At 42.2% G+C, this 24,543-nt stretch overlaps 1 protein-coding gene across 9 annotated transcripts in view; it reads right to left on the reverse strand.

Annotated features, from left to right (window-relative positions):
• The window catches only part of adgrv1 (adhesion G protein-coupled receptor V1), a 560,536-nt gene that overhangs the window by 57,644 nt on the left and 478,349 nt on the right, over positions 1 to 24,543 (reverse strand). For 8 of the 9 annotated variants that reach the window (XM_048527106.2, XM_048527099.2, XM_048527104.2 and 5 more), the window contains one exon: positions 6,422 to 6,579. The exons of the other annotated variant lie outside the window; for it this stretch is intronic. In XM_048527106.2, the coding sequence (XP_048383063.2) occupies positions 6,422 to 6,579 (158 nt within the window). The remainder of the gene's footprint in view (positions 1 to 6,421; positions 6,580 to 24,543) is intronic. 9 annotated transcript variants of the gene reach the window in all.

Below are 24,543 nucleotides of genomic sequence, written 5' to 3' on the forward strand. Positions count from 1 at the left end.
GCAGAGCAGGCCAGTGATCAGAGCACTGTTTGCAAGCATGGTGGAAGTGTTGCTCAGATGTATAATTATCAGTGGGCACAGCGACTGCACCTATATGTGGAGTGTGAGCCAACTTTATCAATGACAGAGACTTTCATTTGCAGTGTGGTGACAGGAGTGTCAGTCAGATCAGCTGCAGAGTGCAACTCCCATGTTTACTCAATTTCTATATAAACATTGAAGTTCACCTGGCACGTACTTCAGGCATCCATAAAGACTGGGCAGAACAGTAGGCATTGTACTCTGAGCTGGGATCTGCCAATATGGATCTCTGCCAATGCTATTCATCACTAGTGCCACAGGCTATGTAAAGCAAAAAACTTGTCCTGCCAATACATGATGCATTTTAATTACCCTGCAGACAATAATAAGACCAATAGTTACTTGGTAGGACAAAATTTGAGTATTTGTGGGAAAAAAAAGAGCCAGTTGTTTCAGCTTTCTCTCCTCCATTCAGCAGGACAGAGGCAAGAATTTCAAAAGAAAAAAAAGTCATTTATCCTGTATGAGGAAAGGGGTGCTCATTGGTAGACTCTGATTGGTCAATATATTGACATAGAGAATGCACAAGAGAACAACTGTTTGCCATACTCTTGTTTCATTGAAACAAGAGGACCAGATGAGCATGCAAATACATTTAGTTTGTATCAGTTCGAAATGAGCCACATTGTGGCCAGACTGATAACATTAACCTACTTGATAATGTAATTCTTAGCAGGCTTGGGACGTTCTGAGTTTTCCATGGAAATGATTCTGTGAAACTAAATGTATAAATGATGATAGTGATGGTATTTTAAGAGAGTTTTTGGATTATTCCGTCCCTGTGTACAAACTTGAGTCAAAGACTCTACTGCAAAGAATTATACCCTTTGGGCCAACTCGTCCATGCCAAACAAATTTTCCAACTAAACTAGTCCTATTTTCCGACATTTGGCCCATATCACTCTAAACCTTTTCTATTCATGTACGTTTTCAAATGTCTGTCATATGTTGTAACTGTACCTGCATCTACCACTTCCTGTGGCAGTTCAGTCCACGTGCAAGCCTCCTTCTGTGTGGAAAAATTGTCACTAGGTCCCTTTCAAAACTTTCTCAATATACAATAAGTATACCGTTTTGGATACTGTTAGGGGGGATGACTTACCAGGGGAAAGCAGTGGGGCACAGGTCTGTGGCACAGAGTCTGTCCCTGCTGCTCAGAAGGGAAGGGGGAAGAGGAGCAGAGCAGTAGTTATTGGGGACTCCATAGTTAGGGGGACAGATAGGAGGTTCTGTGGGGACGAGAGAGACTCACGGTTGGTGTGTTGCCTCCCAGGTGCCAGGGTGCGTGATGTCTCTGATCGTGTTTTTGGGGTCCTAAAGGGGGAGAAGGAGCAGCCCCAAGTCGTGGTCCACATTGGCACCAATGACATAGGTAGGAAGAGAGATGGGGATTTAAGGCAGAAATTCAGGGAGCTAGGATGGAAGCTGAGAGCTGGGATGAACAGAGTTGTTGTCTCTGGTTTGTTGCCTGTGCCACGTGCTAGTGAGGCGAGGAATAGGGAGAGAGAGGAGTTGAACACATGGCTACAGGGATGGTGCAGGAGGGAGGGTTTTGGATTCTTGGATAATTGGGGCTCTTTCTGGGGTAGGTGGGATCCCTACAAGCAAGATGGTGTTCACCTGAACCAGAGGCGTACCAATATCCTGGGGGGGAAATTTGCTGAGGCTATTCGGGTGGGTTTAAATGATTTCAGCAGGGGGATGGGCACCAAAATTGTAGTTTGAGTATAGAGAAGGTTGAGAGTAGGGTGATCCGAAATAAAGTTTCAGGATGCAAGATGGCACCGGCAAGCAAGAAGTTGGTGTGAAGTGTGTCCACTTCAATGCCAGGAGCATCCGGAATAAGGTGGGTGAACTTGCAGCATGGGTTGGTACCTGGGACTTCGATGTTGTGGCCATTTCGGAGACATGGATAGAGCAGGGAAAGGAATGGTCGTTGCAGGTTCCGGGATTTAGATGTTTCAGTAAGAACAGAGAAGATGGTAAAAGAGGCGGAGGTGTGGCATTGTTGGTCAAGGACGGTATTACAGTTGCAGAAAGGATGTTTGGGGACTCGTCAACTGAGGTAGTATGGGCTGAGGTTAGAAACAGGAAAGGAGAGGTCACCCTGTTGGCAGTTTTCTACAGGCGTCCGAATAGTTCCAGAGATGTAGAGGAAAGGATAGCAAAGATGATTCTCGATAGGAGTGAGAGAGACAGGGTAGTTGTCATGAGGGACTTCAACTTTCCAAATATTGACTGGGAACACTATAGTTTGAATACTATAGATGGGTCAGTTTTTGTGCAGTGTGTGCAGGAGTGCTTCCTGACACAGTATGTAGATAGGCCAACAAGGGGCAAAGCCACATTAGATTTGGTACGGGGTAATGAGCCCGTCCAGGTGTTAGATTTGGAAGTAGGTGAACACTTTGGTGATAGCGATCACAATTTTGTTATGTTTACTTTAATGATGGAAAGGGATAGGTGTCTACCACTGGGCAAGAGTTATAGCTGGGGGAAAGGCAATTACAATGAGATTAGGCAAGATTTAGGGAGCATAGGATGGGGAACAAAACTGCAGGGGACGGGCACATTTGAAATGTGGAGCTTATTCAAGGAAAAGCTCCTGTGTGTCCTAGATAAGTATGTACCTGTCAGGCAGGGAGGAAGCTGTTGAGCGCAAGAGCCGTGGTTTACGAAGGAGGTGGAATCTCTGGTCAAGAGGAAGAAGAAGGCTTATGTTGGGATGAGATGTGAAGGCTCAGTTAGGGCACTTGAGGGCTACGAGGTAGCCAGGAAAGACCTAAAGAGAGAGCTCAGAAGAGCCAGGAGGAGACATGAGATGTTGTTGGCAGATAGGATCAGGGTTGAAGGCTTTCTATAGGTATTTAAGGAATAAAACAATGACAAAAGTAAGATTAGGCCCAATCAAGGATAGTAGTGGGAAGTTGTGTGTGGAGTCAGATGAGATGGGGAAGCGCTAAATGAATATTTTTCAACAGTATTCACTCTAGAAAATGACAATGTTGTCGAGGAGAATGCTGAGATACAGGCTACTAGACTAGGTGGGATTGAGGTTCACAAGGAAGAGGTATTAGAAATCCTTCAGAGGGTGAAGATAGATAAGTCCCCTGGGCCGGATGGGATTTATCCTATGATCCTCTGGGAAGCCAGGGAGGAGATTGCCGAGCCTTTGGCATTGATCTTTAACTCGTCATTGTCTACAGGAATAGTGCCAGATGACTGGAGGATAGCAAATGTGGTTCCCCTGTTCAAGAAGGGGAGTAGAGACAACACTAGTAATTATAGACCAGTGAGCCTTACCTCAGTTGTTGGTAAAGTGTTGGAAAAGGTTATAAGAGATAGGATTTATAATCATCTAGAAAAGAATAAATTGATTAGGGATAGTCAGCACAGTTTTGTGAAGTGAAGGTTGTGCCTCACAAACCTTATTGAGTTCTTTGAGAAGGTGACCAAACAGGTAGATGAGAGTAAACCGGTTGATGTGGTTTATATGGATTTCAGCAAGGCGTTCGATAAGGTTCCCCACAGTAGGCTATTGTACAAAATGTGGAGGAATGGAATTTAGGGAGATATAGCTGTTTGGATCGGAAATTGGCTTGCTGAAAGAAGACAGAGGGTGGTAGTTGATGGGAAATGTTCATCCTGGAGACCAGTTACTAGTGTTGCACCGCACGGGTCGGTGTTGGGTCCACTGTTGTTTGTCATTTTTATAAATGACCTGGATGAGGACGGAGAGGTAACAAAATGTGAGGCTGGATGAACACAGCAGGCCCAGCAGCATCTCAGGAGCACAAAAGCTGACGTTTCGGGCCTAGACCCTTCATCAGAGAGGGGGATGGGGTGAGGGTTCTGGAATAAATAGGGAGAGAGGGGGAGGTGGACCGAAGATGGAGAGAAAAGAAGATAGGTAGAGAGGAGAGTATAGGTGGGGAGGTAGGGAGGGGACGTAGAGGGGTGGGTTAGTAAATTTGCAGACAACACTAAGGTTGGTGGAGTTGTGGATAGTGATGAAGGATGCTGTAGGTTGCAGAGAGACATAGATAAGCTGCAGAACTGGGCTGAGAGGTGGCAAATGGAGTTTAATGCAGACAAGTGTGAGGTGATGCACTTTGGCAGGAGTAACCAGAAGGCAAAGTACTGGGCTCATGCTGAGATTCTTAGTAGTGTAGATGAGCAGAGAGATCTCGGTGTCCATGTACACAGATCCTTGAAAGTTGCCACCCAGGTTGACAGGGCTGTTAAGAAGGCATACAGTGTTTTAGCTTTGATTAATAGAGGGATCGAGTTCTGGAACCAAGAGGTTATGGTGAAGCTGTACAAAACTCTGGTGCGGCCGCACTTGGAGTATTGCGTACAGTTCTGGTCACCGCATTATAAGAAGGATGTGGAAGCTTTGGAAAGGGTGCAGAGGAGATTTACTAGGATGTTGCCTGGTATGGAGGGAAGATCTTACGAGGAAAGGCTGAGGGACTTGAGGCTGTTTTCGTTAGAGAGAAGAAGGTTGAGAGGTGACTTAATTGAAACATATAAAATAATCAGAGAGTTAGATACGGTGGATAGGGAGAGCCTTTTTCCTAGGATGGTGACGGCGAGCACAAGGGGGCATAGCTTTAAATTGAGGGGTGAGAGATATAGGACAGATGTCAGAGGTAGTTTCTTTACTCAGAGAGTAGTAAGGGAATGGAACGCTTTGCCTGCAATGGTCGTAGATTCACCAACTTTAGGTACATTTAGTCGTCATTGGATAAGCATATGGACATACATGGAATAGTGTAGGTTCGATGGGCTTGAGATTGGTATGACAGGTCGGCACAACATCGAGGGCCGAAGGGCCTGTACTGCGCTGTAATGTTCTACGTTCTATGTTCTATGTTCCTGTAATCTTAAAATTATGCCCTCTAGCTTTGAACTTCTCCACACCGGGAAAAAGACTTTTGCCATTCACATTATCTATGCACTTCATGATTTCATAAATCCAGTGAACAAAGTCCCAGCCTATTCAGCCTCACCTTATAAATCATATCCTTCAGTCCTGGTAACATCCTGGTAAATCATTTTTGCAGCTTCTTAAATTTAATAATATCATTCCAATGGCAGGGCGACCATTACTGTACACAGTACTCCAAAAGTGGCCTCACCTGCATCCTGTACAGCCATGACATGATGTCCCAACTCTTATACTCAATGGTTTGAGCAATGAAGGCTACTGGATCAAACAGTACCACTTCTTGTTTGACTTCAATGTGAACAGCTGTCTTGTTTATATCATTCTGGAGGCATTATCACAAAGGGGAAATGACTGTACTATTAACCTTGTCAATTTCAATAATACTTTTTAGATTTTACTCCTGTTTGTTGAAAACTTGTTTATTTTGATGAACTTACAGTGGTCTAATCAAATTATATAGGGGAACAGAATGTGGTATTTTAGAAGGTCCTGCATCATTGGAGGTGTCACATTTTGAATGAGAGATTTAACTAAAGGCACATGTAAAAACCCTCTTGACACTATCTCGATCAAGAACATAGATGTACAATCTGATGTGCTAACAGCAATTCTTCAGGAAAAAAAAACTTAAAATAGGCAAACTTGCCATGATTACATAGGGATTTTGTGGTGCACAATCTGAGACTGTCATTTCCACCGTAACAACAAATACTTAATTGGCTGATACTTAGAGGCATCCTGAGTTCATGAACAATATTCATTGAAACAAACTTGAATGACATTGATTAAAACTCATGCCTGAAAGACGATATAAAAAGATTCCAGCCCAAAGACTCAGACCTTCTTTCAGCCCCAATCAAATTAATCAAATTTTGACTTGGTGTCAGATCTGTACTTTTGTAATAAAAATTCTGTGCTTACTAATGATACATAATAATTCATTTATAACTATTACATTTTGAAGCTCATAACTGCAACTTGACACTGACTACCTTGCACACAACAGGTGATTAACAACTAGTGAAGCAGTTGTAACATATATGTCTACTTTGCCAATATTTTTGCAGAAAACAAAATCATTCAAGACAAAATGTTCCTGATCTTTTCAAAAAAACAGCAACGATATTTCAGCATTCTGGGTTACCGCTATTTTAGTTGTCAGCTTATGCCAAATTAAAGGACAGAAAAATAAATGTCGGAGTGAATATATCAATTTGGGACTTTTAAGTCCATTGAAGAATTTTCATCCTCTCTGCATACAATAGTTTAATTTTATCAAAAGGACAAAGACAAAATTGAGCTTAATTGACAAAATCTATTAGAGAACAATACTGAAATTATTACGACTGTTGTAACTGATTCAAACAATAACATTCATGCTGTCCTTACCTGTGCTATTAGCTTTTCCTCTGAAGACATCGTCATAGGACTTCCATTGTTGAATCAGCTGATAGACGTATATAAAAATTACAAAAACTCCCACAAGGCACAGTAAGGGCACCAGAACTGCTGTGGCAAGAGCTGCATAAATATTTGGAATGAAACACCTATATACAGCAAAGAACAGAGGAAAGAAACATTTTTAACATACAACTTTGCCAACCCAATTTTCATATGAGCAGATGAGACCTTTACTATAAAATCAGAAGCATATTTACTTCAACAAGTTGAATGGTGGCTCAGTACTTCTAAATATTCTTTGCATAACCATCTTCTTCCATGTAAAACATGAGCCAAAATGATCTCTCAGCTGCACAAAGAACATTTTTCCTCCATCATTTACTATTTTACGATGTTCTGATCAGCTGGGATTTTTATCTCCAGTGTAACAATCTATTCCTCGTCTTTTTTTGCACCAGCAACTTAGGTGTGAATGTGAAAGTTGGACATAACACCAGCGCTTCACCGGAGGCTCACTGATGATGTTACCTAGAATGGTGACGAAACGTCTAAAAACGAACCTTCCAGCTCAGTGAGCAAACTCACATCCATGCCAACCAACTTTCCCAAACTAAACTAATCCCACTTGCCTGCATTTGGCCCATATTCTTCTAATCCTTTCATATTCATGTCCCTATCCAAATGTCTTTTAAATGTTGTAAATGTTATAAACAAAAGTGGACCCAGCACCAATCCCTGTGGAGCACCGCTGGTCACAGGTCTCCAGTCTGAAAAACTACCCTCCCCCCCCCACCCTCTACTTCCTACTGTAAAGCCAATTTTTATGTCCAATTAATGAGCTCACCCTGAATCCCATGTGATCTAACCTTACTGATTATTCTACCATGAACAGCCTTATCAAAGGCTTTACTAAAGTTCATGCAAACAACACATACTGTTCTGCCCTCATCAATCTATCTGTTTGGTTACATCTTTAACAAAGTTAATCAAGTTTGTGAGGTACAATTACCCACACAAAAAGCCATGTTGACTATCTCCAATCAGTCCTTGCCTCTCCAAATGCATGTAAATCCTATCTCTCAGAAACCCCTCCAACAACTTACCCACCACCGATGTCAACCCATAGGTCTGTAGTTCACAGGTTTGACCTAACAGCCTTTCTTAAATAAAGTCACCCATCAGTCCTCTGGCATCTCAACCGTAGATTTATATGATACAATTATGTCTACTAAGGGTCCTGCAATTTCTTCCCTAGCTTCCTACAACATCCAGTGATATAATTGATCGGGTCCCAGAATTTTAGAGTGATAGAGTCAAAGAGCTGTACAACATGGAAACAGACCCTTCAGTCCAACTCATCCACATCAACTTTCTCATGCAATGCTAGGTCTTATAGACTGATAAATTCCATAGTTTACATCACAGATTGTTAAAATAAGCACAAGCTTTTCAAACACAATTATGTAAAATGCAAGCAGGTTGTTCTAAACATAGTTCCTTGTATTGGTGACAGAAGTCAACAGTCTGTAAAAACATTTCCAGGTTTGAAATCCTTCCTCCCCAAATGATTAAAAAAAACTGAGTAAATACCATTATAAAATTCTTTGAGTGGCAAAGATAAAAGTGGAAGTTGGAAATTTGTCAAAAGTCATTCACCATTGGTTCAGAGGTGTCCTCAAATGAACAGCTTTGTTCCCAAACATTGAATGTTAGCGAGTTAACAGAACATGAACTTTTGCAGATTTTAATGCTAAAAAAATACAAAGACTATACCAAAGTACAAGCATTCCACTGCACTATCAAAGAGCAGAATAAAATCATCTTTCTTCCAAATTAAACTAATACTACTGTTCTGACTTTGTGCTCCCCAATGATTGTGATTTAGATCCAGATACCTGGTCAATTTATTGAAATCACCTGATCAGGTAGTGAATTCCAGCAATTCCTACCCTCTGGCTGAAAACGTTTTTGACCATCCCTCCACTATTTCTTCTAATCACAGGCACTGAAATTGCTGGACAGACTCACTGGAGCAGTGGACAGAGCAACAGAGTTAAGATTTAGAGTCTGATGACTGCTTCTGAACTTCGATAGATTGAATTCCATTTGCCACTTTTTCCTACTCAACCAAACTATTGCTATCATTCCAGAATTGACAGCTATCCTTTCCATCATCAACCTGCCAGTCAATTTTTTGTGTTATCTGCAAACTTCCAAATTAGGCCTTGCACATTTAACTTTGAATCATAAATATTGAGTCACATTGGATTTAAAACATTAACTCTGTATCTCTCACCACAGATATAACCAGACATGTTGAATTCCTCCAGAATTTATTTATTAGTTTCAGATTTGTAGCAGCTACAGCAGTTTTGCTTTGAACACCCTAAATCTTTGACTGTGGTAAACGGCCTATCTGCTAAGGGAAACAAATCTTTCTAGTCAACTCCCAGTTTTGCAGGCTTTCCCTTTCCCTGGCCCCTCATGATTTTGTTCATTTGAATTGAGCACAGCTCAGCTTCTTCTGTTCTAAGTGAAAACCTAGCCTATCCAATATTTCCTCATAGCTGCAATTTTCAAGGTGAAGCAAAATTCTTGAAAAACCTCCCCTTTACTCTCTGCACAGCAACTGTGTCCTTCCTGTAATGTGGAACCAGAAATATGCAATTTAGACCAAAGCAGGGTTTATAGAGATAATAAAATGTGAGGCTGGATGAACACAGCAGGCCAAGCAGCATCTCAGGAGCACAAAAGCTGACGTTTCGGGCCTAGACCCTTCATCAGAGAGGGGGATGGGGGGAGGGAACTGGAATAAATAGGGAGAGAGGGGGAGGCGGACCGAAGATGGAGAGTAAAGAAGATAGGTGGAGAGAGTGTAGGTGGGGAGGTAGGGAGGGGATAGGTCAGTCCAGGGAAGACGGACAGGTCAAGGAGGTGGGATGAGGTTAGTAGGTAGCGGGGGGTGCGGCTTGGGGTGGGAGGAAGGGATGGGTGAGAGGAAGAACCGGTTAGGGAGGCAGAGACAGGTTGGACTGGTTTTGGGATGCAGTGGGTGGGGGGGAAGAGCTGGGCTGGTTGTGTGGTGCAGTGGGGGGAGGGGACGAACTGGGCTGGTTGAGGGATGCAGTAGGGGAAGGGGAGATTTTGAAACTGGTGAAGTCCACATTGATACCATATGGCTGCAGGGTTCCCAGGCGGAATATGAGTTGCTGTTTATAGAGCTCCAGTTTTACACCACCATCTTCTCAAGGGCAACTATGGCCTGGCTATGAAGTGCTGGTCTAGCCAGCAATGCCCACATCCCACGAGTGAAAAAAAAAGCAAATCCTTGGTCTTGTATTTAATACCATGCCCAATGAGTAAAGTATCCCATATACCTTCTTTATCACCTTGCCAACCTGTCCTGCTATCTTCAGGGACCCATGGAATACACTCCAATATCTCTCACTTCTTCGATCTCTCTCAATACCTTGCAATTTATTGAATATTCCCTTGCTTTGTTTTTTCTTCCCAAAGGCATATCTTCACACTTCTCCAGATTGAATTCCATTTGGCACTTTCCCACTCACTTAACAAAAACATTGATACCATTCTAGAGTCAGTGATATCTTTTTCATTATCAGCTAATGAGCCAATTTTTATCTCACCTACAAATTTCCAGATCAAGCCTTGCACATTTAGTTCTGAGTCATTGAAATACATAACAAACATCAAAGGATCTTATACTGAGCCCTGTGTACTGCCACTGAAAACATCTTACCATTCATGATATCACTCTACTGTCATTACACTTTGTTTTTTGTCACTGAACCAATTTTGCATTCAACTTATACTATACTCCTATATCACAAAGGCTTTACTTTTCTTATTGATTTCCAATGGAGCCATGTCAAATGCCTTAATAAATGCAACATCCAATGCACCAACCTTATCAGTCCTCTTTGACACTTCCTCAAAAAGACTGACTGAGTTAATTAGACATGAGGTTTCCCGAATAAAATTATGTTAAACATTAGCTGATTAATCCACTCCTTTGTAAGTGACAGTTTATTGTGTCTTCGGGGATGATTCTAATAATTTGCCTATCACCAAAGTCAGACTGATTATGCCACAAATATTTGGTCTGTCCAGCATACCCTGTTTTTCATGGTACAATGTCTGCAGACCTCCAATCCTCTGGTACATTGCTCTTATCTGGTGAGGATAGGAAAGTGATCCTCAGAGCATTTGTTATATCCTCCCCAGCTTTCCTTACCCACCTGGAATAAAGCCTGTCTGGCCCGGTAACATCCACCTACAAAGTGGTGGCACAGTGACTCAGTGGATAGCACTGCTGCCTCACAGTGCCAAGGACCCAGGTTTGATTCCACCCTCAGGTGACTGTCTGTGTGGAGTTTGTACATTCTCCCTCTGTCTGTGTGGGTTTCCTCCCACAGTCCAAAGATGTTTAGGTTAGGTAGATTGGCCATGCTTAATTGCCCATATGTTCAGGGATGTGTAGATTATGTGGGTTATAAGGCGATGGATTTGTATGGACTTGTTGCGTCAAAGGGCCTGTTTCCACACTGCAGGGACTCTATGAAAAGAATGTCTGTTCCTGTAGTGTTTGTTCTTGTATTAAATTTACTGTATCTAATATTGCACACTCCTGCTCTCGTACTAGAATGTCTACATCATCCCTCCCCATTATGAAGACAACAAAATGTAATCATTAATAATCCTGCTCATTTCTTGTACATCATTGTGTAAATTACCCTCTACACCACTGATAGGCTCAAAACTCTCCTTAGTCATCATCTAATGTGCTAATAAAACAACTCTGGGTTTTCCTTGGCCTTGCCAGCCAATATTTTTTCGTATCCTTTCTTTGCTTTCTTAGTTTCATTTTTTACTCCACCCCAGTGTTTTCTATACGCCTCAAGGTTTTTAAAATTCATTTAGGTTTATTGTAACTGTCATAATCCTTCGTTTCCTGCTTTATTCCATTCTGCCTGTTTGTACATAAACAGAGTGGCCCAGATTTGGCAGTATCAGTCTGTTTCCTTATGGAGACATGTCTACATTGTGCCTAGAGAATTTCACATGCCTTTTGCAGATTTGACATTGATTTTCCTTCAAGTAACTGTGTCCAGCCCACCTTCACCAGATCACTGCTCAAGCTTCATTAAATTTGTCTTCCCCCAGTTTAGAGCTTCTCCTGTTCTAACTTGGTTCTTTTCTATACTTTGATAGATCTAACTGTAAGACAATCACTATCTCTAAAAATAGTCACCCACTGCAACTTCAATAATTTGCCTGGCTTCATTTTCTGAATCGAAGTTGAGAATTGTGCCTCCTTTCATTGGGTATGCTAAGTGCTGGCTTTTCTTGATGTTTAAGAATCTTGTGCAATGTATGCTTTTCACATTATTCACATCCCAGCTAATATCTGTGTAGCAGAAGAGACCAATTATTCCTGCTGATTGTTTCCACACCTAGGTATTTGCTGACATATTTGGATGAGTAACTCAGAGATCTCGGTAATACTCTAGGGTCAGGGTTCAAATCCTACCTTGGAAGATGGTCGATTTTTGTTTTTAGAAGTATCTAGATATAAAGACTAATATTTACCATGTTATTGACTGTCGATATAGCCACAGTGTTTATGTGGCTAGCTCAGTTCAGTTTCTGGTCAATGGTAACTCGAGGAAGTTGGTAGTGGAAAATTCAGCAATGTTGATGCCATTGATCTTTGCCTGGCACTTGTGTAGTGTGAATGTTAATTACCACCTATCAGCTCAGGTCTGGATATGGTCCAAGTCTGCCAGATTTGGACATGAATTGCTTCAGTGTCTAAAGCATCACCAATGGTGCTGAACACTGTGCAATCATCAATAAACATCCCCACTTCGTACCTTATGATGGATAAAGGTCATTGTGCATAAGAACTCTTACAAAGATATCCGTGGACTGAGACGATTGACGTCCAACAATAGCAACTATTTTGCTTTGTGCTCGGGATGCAACCACCCAATGGAGACAGCGCTTCCTGATTTCCATTTATGCTGGTTTTGCTGGGGTTCCCTGACGACATAAATTGCCACATGCTGCACTGATATTAAGGGCAGTCGCGTTCACGTCACCTCAATCTTTTAACTTTGTTACCCATGTTTGGACCAAAGCCATAATGAGGTCAGGAGCTGAGTGGCTCTTGTGGAACTCAAGCTGAGCATCAATCAGTGGGTTACTCAATTGGAATTGCTACTTGATAGCACTTTGCTGATGATTGAGTGTAGCCTGATAGGAGATACATATAAATATGAGAATTGGGAGCAGGAAGACACCATTTAGTACCATGAAACTGGTTTACCATTTACTGAGATCATGGGTAACCTGACTGTGACCTCAAATTCACATTCCCACCTACCCATGATAATTTTAAAGCCAGGAGGAGGTGGAAAGAAGTCTGTTGCAGTGATTCAGTGAGATTAGGGGGAAAGTGGTGGAAAGATGGTGTAGTGGTGACAGGTAATGCAGGGCTAGAATAAAGCTAATTGCAGCAACAACGTACATCTTCTTTCACATAGAGGGCCTTTGGCTGATGCCGGAAAAGTCTTGCTTTCTGACATTCATATAAGGCGTGCTCCCAACGAAGAGCATTGACAGTGACAGCAACTTATTTACTTCGTGCTGGGCAGATACAGACACCAGTTTATCATGCTTCCTCTGTCTACATGAACAACTGAAGTGGATCCCAACCATTCTAAACCTAATTTTTGGGCAATAATCCATGTTTCTGAAATGCTGTATGAAATTCAAGAATTTTCCTGTAGAAGTTACAACAGACGTATCAGCCAAACAAACATCTCAGATTACCTACTCCTTTCATCGATACTTTTTCAAAGGTGGATTTCATTTCAAGTTTGCTTTTAAGTCTGTAAGCCCAGTTAATGTAAATGCTAGTGTGTTATGCAACTTCCTGGTATAAAGATCAATGAAATTTATATGGAAGAACTGTGCCGATTTGTAAAATTTCCACAGGTTGGCCAAATAATTGCTGTACTTGCTTTGGCACCTTTCAAAGTATATTTCCACTTTCGTACAATAATCATATGGTTCCACAGGGTGATGAAGTTCAGAAACAAGAACATGTGTCCTGTTCAGTAAAACTTTAACAACTGAATAACTGCCAAAAATAAAACACCATGATATTTAAGTAGCACATATTGTCACGTATAGGCACTTCTGTGTTTTCCTTGCAAGGGCCATAAAGCTTCCATTTCTTAACATTCTTCAAGTAAAGAAACCATAAACTTCTGAACTTAAACAGTTGCAAATATATAACCTCTTTTGTAAGCACAGGTCAAATTTAATTTCAGACCATGTGATTTAAGGCTTTAATTTTGTCTCCAGTGTGAATACAACACTCTGTGCAGGAATGTTGAATTTATACCAGGTGCAGAAGTTGCATTTCAGTTGATTCAGGATCCAGCATTTCATTAGACACAGTAACTCAACTTCATTGCAATTTAGCATTGGTCTAAATTATATCAGTGACTGGCTAAGTGTCAAACTTCAGGGAATATCATGGAGGGCTGAAAACTGTTGTTTTTAGCACAGATTCCAGCATCAGCAGTAATTTGTTCCTCTATCTATTCTAAATTCATTTCCAGCACTTGGCCCATAGCTTTGTGTGCCATGTCATTTCAGATATTCATCTAAGTATTTCTTAAATGTCTTGAGGGTATTCTATCATTTTTTTGGGCAGTGGGTTCCAAATACCCACAACTCTCTGAGTGAATTTATTTCCCTCAAAATTCCTTTAAACTCCTGCTCCTTCCCTTAAAACTGTGAGGCCCCATTATTGGCCCTTCTACTGAGGGGTCTGCCAATGCCGCTCATAACTTTATACATTTCATTGCCTGTCAGCCTTCACTGTGCTAATGAAAATAACTCAGCTTCTGTTATCTCTCTTCATTGCTGAATCGCTCAATGCTAGGCAAATTCCTGGTGAATCTCTTCTGCATCCTCTCGAATGTAATCACATCATTCCTACAGTGCAGCAAACAGAACTATAAGCTGTACTCCAGCTGTGGTCTAACTAACTTTTTATACTGCTTCTTCATAACGTTCTTGCTCTTATATTCAGAACATACAGCCTTTCAGTAGTTCTGTTTTAGCACAAATGCAACCCCAAGCAGCTTGTCATATTAATAAAATGTGAGGCTGGATGAACACAGCAGGCCAAGCAGCATCTCAGGAGCACAAAAGCTGACGTTTCGGGTCTAGACCCTTCATCAGAGAGGGTCTAGGCCCGAAACGTCAGCTTTTGTGCTCCTGAGATGCTGCTTGGCCTGCTGTGTTCATCCAGACTCACATTTTATTATCTTGGAATTCTCCAGCATCTGCAGTTCCCATTATCTCAGCTTGTCATATTACTGTGTGACACTGTGCTATGTCAATGTCACACCAATAAGAATGCCTGTGGCTTAAATGGAAAACACACACAAAATGTATTTCAAACTAAGTTCCCTCTCTAAAACTTCTAAGGGGAGCAGTCCTCAGTCAAGTCCAGAAGGACTGTTGTCAGGGCACAGAGTGTGCCACAGGAAGTCAACAGTATCATCCAATATCAATCCATGGACTTGGACACAGTCAGTTGGGAGATTGTGGCGATTATGGTCAATTAGGGTCCAGATCATTACAGTCCAGGTCAGGGACCATGTCAATCCTGCAAGACCAATGCAACTAGTATGGGGAGTAGTTCTAAATCAGTCAGGGAGCTAAACTGAGATCAGTCAGTGTCTGTTCACCTATCAGTCTGCTCTGTCTTTCCAGTTCAGTCAGGAAGGTTGGCCACAGTCAGTCCTGGAATCTGTTAACTGAAAGTCAAAGGGTTATCTGGGACCCCTGCTGTGGTGAGGATGTTGGAAAGTCAGTTGTGGGGATTGGAGGCAGCATGCTGGGATGGAGAGAGGATAATGATTGTGAAGGGACCAATGAGGAAAACTTCTTCTTTATCAAGCTTTTGACACATGGCAGTGAGGAGCACAACAGATTTTCTCATTGAGCTAACACACCCACTGAGGTGAATGTATCTGAGCTGGTGGTTGTAGGGGCTAGTGCAAGAAACAGCCATGTCTATGCATCATTTTAGGGGCCAGTGTCTTCCTCCTCAGAGGTGGAAGAGGAGCTGAGGCCCAGAGGGGCTCCAAGAGGGAGACTGTGTAGGCCCCACTGGTGCCTGAAGGAGACAAGAAATGGAATGAGTAGTGAAATAGAGACTAAATTGAGAATATATTCAAAACAGCATAGCATTTGACAATGGATTTTATTTTGTTGGACATGGAAGTCTCGGCAACTTCATAATGTCACAGTCCTCCTGCTGAGGCAAGGACTCTCTCCTCATAGTGAATGAGGGGACAAATGCCAGTTGCCTCACCACCAGCCATGATCTTCTGATCCTATTATTGGCCATTTTCTCCTGCAATAAATCAAAAACAGTTGGATCGAAGGCGATGAAAGTAGCTGGAACAGCTGTACCACCTGGTATAGGTATAGGGTAAAGGTGGCTAGGTAGCCTGAATGAGTCAGTGAGTAGGAAGGGCAGGGAGAGTTAGGAGCGTGGGGAAATGGGTTGAGTGACAGCAATTTCGAGTGAGATGTTGCGTGCAATGATCGAAGTGGAAAATCATACCCATGGATGGGAAACGGATGTAGTGGCAGAGTTAGGGTGAGTGTGAGGTAGCAGAGAGCAGATAGTGACACTTAGCCTTGCAGAACGCAGAGGACATTAACCTTCTGCCTGTACTGGGTGTTCACTGGAACCATGGACACTATGGGTGGTAACATCAGGCTAGGTTGGTAGAATGTTGTACATTCTTACTGTCCTGAGGGAAGTGGATAGCACTCCTGCCCATCATAACACCTGGGTCACTGTTGGCAAAGTAAAACATTAACACCCCTTTCTCAGCCATGTCCTTTAGAATTGTTCAGCAACTCATTGTGAAAAGTATTTTCTGGCTTGCAGGATTGGACTGGACACACAGCTAGAATTTAAACATGGCACCAGCAGCACAAGTCTGAACAGATTCTGGCATCAGTGAGTACGTCTGTTGCTGCTGAGCCCAGGATAGTATGAGAGCAGCAATGTAGGGGCATGATACATGCATAATGAGGGGAGCGTAGAGAATTCCGTGAGATATGTCACTAGAGTTCATAGAGTTGAGTCATCCAGACTCGAAACATTAGCTTGCTCTCTCTCCATGGATGCTGTCTGACCTGCTGTGATCTCCAGCATGTGCTTTCAGAACAGATGGATGTTTGATGACCAGTGTGGACATGATGGTCCAAAGGGCCTCTCTCCATGCTGTAAAAACCCTGTCTCCGTGACTCCGAATTAGAGAAAGGCACTGCAAGGCAGAGATGCTGTGAGCTTCCAAGTGGGCATAAAGTGAATGAGTGTTTAAAAGGCAAGCTAGGAACCTTGAGATGCTCCCTGCCCTGATGCATGAGCTAGGTGCCTGTCCCTGTGAACAAAGTGGCCTGCCAACAGCATGATAATGAATAGTATCAGTGTGCTCCAAAATGTAGTACTGAAAGGGTGAACTGTCTTCCAAGTGAGTCAGAGATGAGCAACAATGATGTGGGAATGCTGATCAAGATAGAGTCTGGAAGACCAAGAGGCCTGATCAGACTAAAATGTCAGGAACTGTCATGTCCAGTTTGTATTCGCTGCCTGATGAAATATCAAAGGACACACACATGAGGTGAAATTTGGTAATAATGTTAATGTAGGCCTCTCAATTCTCACTAATGAGATTCTCATTCCTCTGTTAAGATCTTAGGTGGAAAACAAGACATTTTTTCTGAACATCTATTTTTCTTATCTTGCCATATTTTACCAGCTGCCTCATCATTGCCCATGTCATTTAAGGACTGGTAAGATTCTAGTTTAAACATGGATAAAATATAGTAACTGCCCTTGAAAACAAGTTAACGTTTAAGACAGTGTGGCACCAAAAAGAACAGTAAAACTGAAGGCCATGGAGATCAGGGAAGAAATACATAGATCATACTGAATACAAAGGCAGATGATTGTGCTTGTTGGAAGCCAATCATCTCAACATCAGGACATCATTACGAAAGTCCCTGAGGATATATATTTTCTAATCAACCCACTCTAAGATGTTATTATACAGCTCTGGAGCAGGTGTACTTAAACCCAGGTCCCTTGGTTCAGAGCTTGAGGCATTATCAATGTGCCACAGGAGTCCCAAATGTCGGGATAATGCCCTCGGCCAAATTATCTGCAATTGTTGCATCAATGACCTTCCATCAAAACAAAATCAGAAGTGGAAATTTTCATTGATTATCGCAGTGTTCAACTCCATTCACAATTTTCAGATAATAAAACATTCCATGCTCTCATGCTGCATAACTTGCACAACATCATGAGAAGTGAAAAATAACATTTACCTCACATGTGCTGGGCAATGATTGCCACTAAACCACTTATCCATTCAATGGCAATATTAGCACTGAATCACCTGTTTTAGGAGGACAGGTTGGGGGTGCTGGTGATTGGCACAGCACTATTCATTGGATATTTGGCTACATAAATGTTGTAGATACTATATATTGTACGTACATTCAACTTTCTATTATTTCAGAGTTTCCATAGGTAACACCAGAACTACAGTTGATCATATATGTTGTCGTGGTAACAGGCAATTGTTCCTAATCCTCATGAACATTCATTTACAGCAAAGTACTTGAGGTTTATGACTCTTATTGAGTGATTTGGTTACTTTACCTTGCAAAATCTTTTAGCAGCTTTATACACACGGCAATATTACATGCTTTATCTTTACAATTTAGAAAATATCTGGCACTGTGGGTGTCATTTGGTGCCCACAATAGCATTTGCTGCACATGCAAACATTCCAGTGGCAAGATGTGCTCAAGTCATATCAGTGAGAGTGTCAGTATGGATGCACTGATTGACCATTAGAAGGGTACAGAGCAAACAGAAGCAGCTATTTTGGAGTTCAACGCATTAACATTCCCTCTTCAGAATTTGAAAGGTCTCATAATTATTGTCAGTTCAGGGAAACCTTGAACATTCATTGCCATTTGATTTCTACGGTGGCCTTTCACAAAACACAAGACATAACAGCAGCAATAGGCCACTCAGTCCATCGAGCTTGCTCTGCCATTCAATAAAGTCATGGTCAATGTTGGGTTCAAACTTCATTTCCCATCAACTTCCCACATCTCTTGATTCCCTGAGGGACCAAAAATCTGTCTACCTCACTAAGGGAGGGGGGAGAGAATTCTAAAGATTCACAACTAATTGAATAAATGAATAATCTCAGACCCAAAAGACACTGAGACTATGTTGCCATATTTTAGATTTCCCAACAACTAGAACAAACCTTTCAGTGTTTACTCTATCAAGCATGTTTCTATGAGACTGCTTCTTGTTCTTCTAAACTCCAGAAAGATTGGCCTAATTTATTTAACTGGTCATCACAGGATAACCTTTTCATCCTGAGGACCAATCTAATGATCTTTCATTATTCCAGATCAAATGTAAGTGTTTCCTTTGTTAAATAAGAAGACCAAGCCTGTGCAGAGTGCTCCAGATATAGCCTCAGCAAAACCCTGACCTATGTAGAAACACTTCTTTATGACTGTACTCTGACCCCTTGCAATAAACACAAATATGCTAACCATATTCCTAACTGATTAACACCTGCATACTAACTTCCTTGTATGAGTACATCTAGGTCTCTCAGCATTAACAAGAATGCTTTTATGCCTTTAAAAGTATTCTATTTTTCATTGTTCAAAGTAAATAATATCACATTTCTGCATATTATAATCCTTCTGCCATCTTGTTGCCTACTCATTTAACCTGTCCACATCTCTCTGCAGCCTCTCAGTGCCTTCCTTAAATTTCCACATGGTTTTCTAATGTCAACAAACACTTTCTCTCTGTCTAAGTTGTTAACATCGATTGTAAATCGTGGCGGCTCAGCATTTATCCCTGTGTCTTTAGTCAGACAGCCAATTTGGAAATACCTCAATTAGGATGACTCTTTGCTTCCTGTCCATTTTTGATTTATTGTCTTGTGGGATGCAGGTGTTGCTGACTGGAGAGCATCTGATGCCCTTCTGGATGCCCTTGAGAAGGTGGTGGTGAATTGCCATTCATGTGCTGTAGGTTGACCCACAGTACTGGTAGAAAGGGAGTTCCAGAATTTTGACCCAGCGACTCTGCAGGAATGGCAATATATTTCCAAGTCAGGATTGGAGGAGAGCTTACAGGTGGTAGTGTTCCTATGTATCTGGTGCCATTTTAGACGGAAGTGATTGTGGGTTTGGAAGTTGCTGGCTAATGATCTTTGGTGAATTTCTGCAGTGCAACTTGTGCATGGTACACACTGCTGCTACTGAATAATGGTGCTGAATGGAAAGGATGTACGTGGATGTAGTGCCAATCAGGCAAGCTGCTTTGTCCTGAACAGTATCAAGCTTCTTGAGTGTTGTTGGAGTTGCTCTCATCCAGGCAAGTGGGGTATATTCTGTCACATTCCTGACTTTTTCCTTGAAGATGATGGAGAGTCTTTGAGGAGTCAGGAGATGAGTTGTAGCCACTGTATGTATAGACGTAGCCCAATTCGGTTGCTGGTCAGGGATATCCCCCAGGATGTTAACAGTAGAGAATTCAGTGATAGTAATGCTACTGAATGCCAAAAAATGATGGTTATGAACTCTCTCGCTGGATGTGGTCATCGCTTGGCATTTGTGTGGCAACAATGTTGCTTGCTACTTTTCAGCCCGAACCTAGATATTGTCATTTGAACATGGATTGCTTCAGTATCTGAGGAGTTGCAAATAGGGCTGAACACTGTGCAATTACCAGCAAAAACTCCTTCTTCCAAAATAATGATCGAGGGAGGATCATTGGTGAAGTCGCCAGAGCTGGTTGGACCTAGTACACTGAGGAGCTCCTGGAGAGATGTCCTGGAGCTGAGATGACTGACCTTCAACAACCACAACCTTTTTTGCTAGGTATGGTTCTAGCAGTAGAGAACTTCCCCCAAATTCATCAACTCCAGATTTGCTAGGGCTCTTCAAGGCCACACAGTCAAATATGCTGATGTTTTGGGTCTGGACCCTTCTTCAGAAATGGGGGAGGGGGGAAGGGGGGCTCTGAAATAAATAGAGAGGGCGGGAGGCAATGATAGAAGGTGGATAGAGGAGCAGATAGGTGGAGAGAAGACAGACAGGTCAAAGAGGCAGGGATGAAGCCAGCAGAGGTGAGTGTAGGTAGGGAGTTGGGATCAGCGTTGCTCAGTGAGGAGGGAGGGGTGGGTAGGTGGGAAGGAAGACAGACAGGTCAAGGAGGCGGGGATGAGGCTAGTAGGTAGGAAGTAGCAGTGAGGTTGGTCAGTGAGGTGCAAGGAGCAGACAGGTGGGTGAAAAGACAAACAGGTCAAGGAGGCGGGGACGAGCTGGGCTGATTTTGGGATGAGATCGGGGCTGGGGAGATTTTGAAGCTTGTGAAGTCCACATTGAGATCACAGGCCCGCAACGTTCCCAAGCGGGACATGAGATGCTGTTCCTCCAGCCTTCGGGTGGCATCATTGTGGCACTGCAGGAGGCCCAGAATGGACATGTCAGCCAGGGAGTTGGGAGGGGGAGCTAAAGTGGTTCAAGACTGGAAGGTGTTGTCGTTTTATCACGAACCGAGCATAGGCGCTCCACAAAGCAGTCTCCAAGCCTTTGCTTGGTTTCCCCGATGTAGAGGAGGCCACATCAGGAATAGTGGATACAGTATACCACATTAGCAGATATGCAGGTGAACGCGCCCCTCCCTCCTCACTGGCCAACCCCCAAACCAACTCCCTAACGACACTCACCTTTACTGGTTTCATCCCCATCTCCTTGATCTGTCCATCTTCGCTCCACCTATCTGCACCTCTATCCACCTTCTATCAATGCCTCCCCCTCTCTCTATTTATTTCAGAGTCCCCTTCCCCTCCCCCATTTCTGAAGAAGGGTCCAGACCATAAATGTCAGCTTTCCTGCTCCTCTGATGCTGCTTGGCTTGCTGTGTTCATCCAGCTCTACACCTTGTTATCTCAGACTCCAGCATCGGCAGTTCCTACTATCCCACAGTCAAATATGGCCTTGATGTCATTGGTAGCTATTCTCAAGTCACTTCCAGAATTCAGCTGTTTTGTCCAGGTTTGAAGCAAGACTGTAATGAAGTCAGAAGCTGGGTGGCTCTGGCAACACCCAAACATGGCATCACTGAGCAAATCATTGCTGAGCAGGTGGTGCTTGACAACACTGTTGATGACAATATCTGTCACTTTACTGATGATCAAGACAAGATTGATAGGGTGGTAGTTGGCCAAGTTGGATTGTTCTGCATTCAGTGTACAGGACACATCTGGGCAATTTTCCACAATTTTGATTTGATGCCAGTGTTGTAAGTATACTAGAACAGCTTGGGTCAGGGTGCAAGGCTGTGCAAGAGCAGAAATGTTTAGTATGGCTGCCTGAATGTTGTCATTCAAATGGCCTATACCGCCAACTGTTTCTTGATATGGAGTTTAGGTTCAAAGTTTTCTAAGTGTCTTTCTGTAAATTCTATGGAAATTCCACATTTTGGGTAGATATCAAGGACAGCTGCAACAAACACAGGCAATGCTGAAGAAACTCAGCAGCATCAGTGGACTGAGTTAACAGAGTTAACATCTCGAGTCTGGGGTGACTCTACTTCAATTCTGAAGTCATACTGGACTCAAAATGTTCACTCTATTTCTCTTTCCACAGATGCAGGCAGATGTGCTGAGTTTATCCAGTATTCTCGGTTTGTTTCAGATTACCAATACCTGCAGTATTTTGCCTTTGTCCACAGCTATCTGATCACTTCTCAGTCAAACATCTGCATTTACATCAGAAACAAAAAAATCTTTCTGGACCCAAAACGTTAACTCTGATTTTTTTTTTCTTCACAGATGCTGCCATACCAGCTGCGCTTTTCCAGCAACTTCTGTTTTTGCTCCAAATTGACAGCACCCGCAGTTCTTTCGGTTTGCATTTACATATTGCACAAAGTCCTCTCCACAACAGTGTGAAATGCAATAATAAAATACTCCAGGAACAAACACAACACCAACGCAGCTATTACAGTGCAGAAACGTGTAGACATAAGTCCACCTTAAAGTGTATTATTTTTAGCTCCAAACAAAATGCATGTAAATACGGGATTCCTATTCTCCTGATTCATTTTATACAATATCAGTTATTACTGATGTTGATAATGCACAATGAATGTACAACAGCACATGAAAAGCTTCACTCCTAAGAAGTGCATTATAATGTAGATGGCGTGCAATTCATGTTTTACTCTCCTTATTAATGATTCATATCAGCACTTGTTCAAAATTTTGGTTTCATTTCCTATTTTGATTTCAACTTTAGGTGATGTCAATACCTCAAAATTCTGGAATTAAATAAATTATGCAGAATAATATTTCATGTTAATCACTAGGCTCAATATTACTGTTGCTGTTCTTCGAGGATTCTTGTGAAATGTTACGACCTACTCTTATTGTACGATTAGTATTCTGTTACACAAACTGGATTTTGGATGGAAGACAGCTGAACTACTCATCAACAATCAAACAGCCTATCCATAATATTCAAACAGTACTTTTAACAAATAATTTTTGCTGAAATATATTTCAGCTGAGATTGAATTACTCACAGATGTGTCTCATACATCCCAAACGACACTGTAATTTTTCTGTGCTTGGCTGCTATTACTTCATTGTAAATGCATCAAATATCCTTCAACTATGCTTCAGGTGCTCTGGTAGTTATGTCACTGGCCTAGTAATTCACAGCCCTGGATTTATGTCCTGGAGATAGATGAGTGTTGGGGTCGGGTAAAGGGCAGTGAGAAGCAAGGAGATTGGAGTAGCTTTCAGAAAATGTCCTTCCCAATGGCAGGTCCAGAGATCAGGTACTGATTGCCTGGTAACAAGGCAGCCCTTCTATCGCTCCTGCCCCCACTCCAGATGCCAGCTGGAAAACATGATGAGGTTTCCTTCTTTTTGGGCTTCAACATGGTGACTCATGTAGTCAACTGTTTAATAGTTGCAGTGACAAGATAAGGCCCTTTATTGGCAATTCATTGCCCCAGCTAGGATCCAGGCATGAAATGCTCCCAAACTCTAAACTTACTTTTGCGGAGAATTCCAGCCCTAAGTTTGAATCACACCATGACAATTTGAATGCAGTTAATTCAATTTGGATTGCAAAGCTAAATTCAGTGGTGATCATATATCTGCTGGATTATCAGAAAAAAGAAAAACACCAAGTTCACTTATGTCCTTCATGGAAGAAATTTGCCATTTTTACCTTATGTAGCTTGCAAGTGATTCCAAGCTCCCAACAACTCTTTGCTGTCCTCTGCAATGGTTTTTCAAATTGCAACAAACACCTACACTTAAAATGATTCTAGTGACAGTATACAAACAGCTTCCCAAGAGAAATTAAGGACAGACCACAAGTGCTGGCTCTGCCAACAATTTCTTCAGGAAATATGTGACACAAAGACGACATCCTGCTAAAACAACCAAGGAGACTGCAGTTGATTGCCACAAGCATCATCTATCTCCCTGCTAACTCCTGTGGGAAATATATTTGCCAGTGTTGACTTTGTCAGTCTTCAGGTGCTAACTGAATGTATCTATCCTGAATCTCAGGATGGTTTCAGAACTGGAAGATGTCCAATCGACTTGAATCTTCTCAGTGCAACAGCTGCAACAGAAATGCTGTGAACAAAGGTGACGACTTTGTGGTGCTTTCATCAACCTCACCAACTAGTCGAATAGAGGTGGTCTATTTAAGCTGCTGGAGAAAATTAACTGTCTGCTAATGCTGATCAATGTGATTGCCTCTTCCCATGGCGACACTGTAGGTGAGATCAGCGATGAGAGGCCAAGATTGCAACAGGCTGAGATTCGCAATGGGCTCATTTGATGCTGCATTCTGGTGATGACATAATCTGCCATGCTCTTCTTTGTTCCGCAGTCATATGTGTT

This window comes from Stegostoma tigrinum, chromosome 3, assembly GCF_030684315.1.
Source record: "Stegostoma tigrinum isolate sSteTig4 chromosome 3, sSteTig4.hap1, whole genome shotgun sequence".
Classification (NCBI taxonomy): domain Eukaryota; kingdom Metazoa; phylum Chordata; class Chondrichthyes; order Orectolobiformes; family Stegostomatidae; genus Stegostoma; species Stegostoma tigrinum.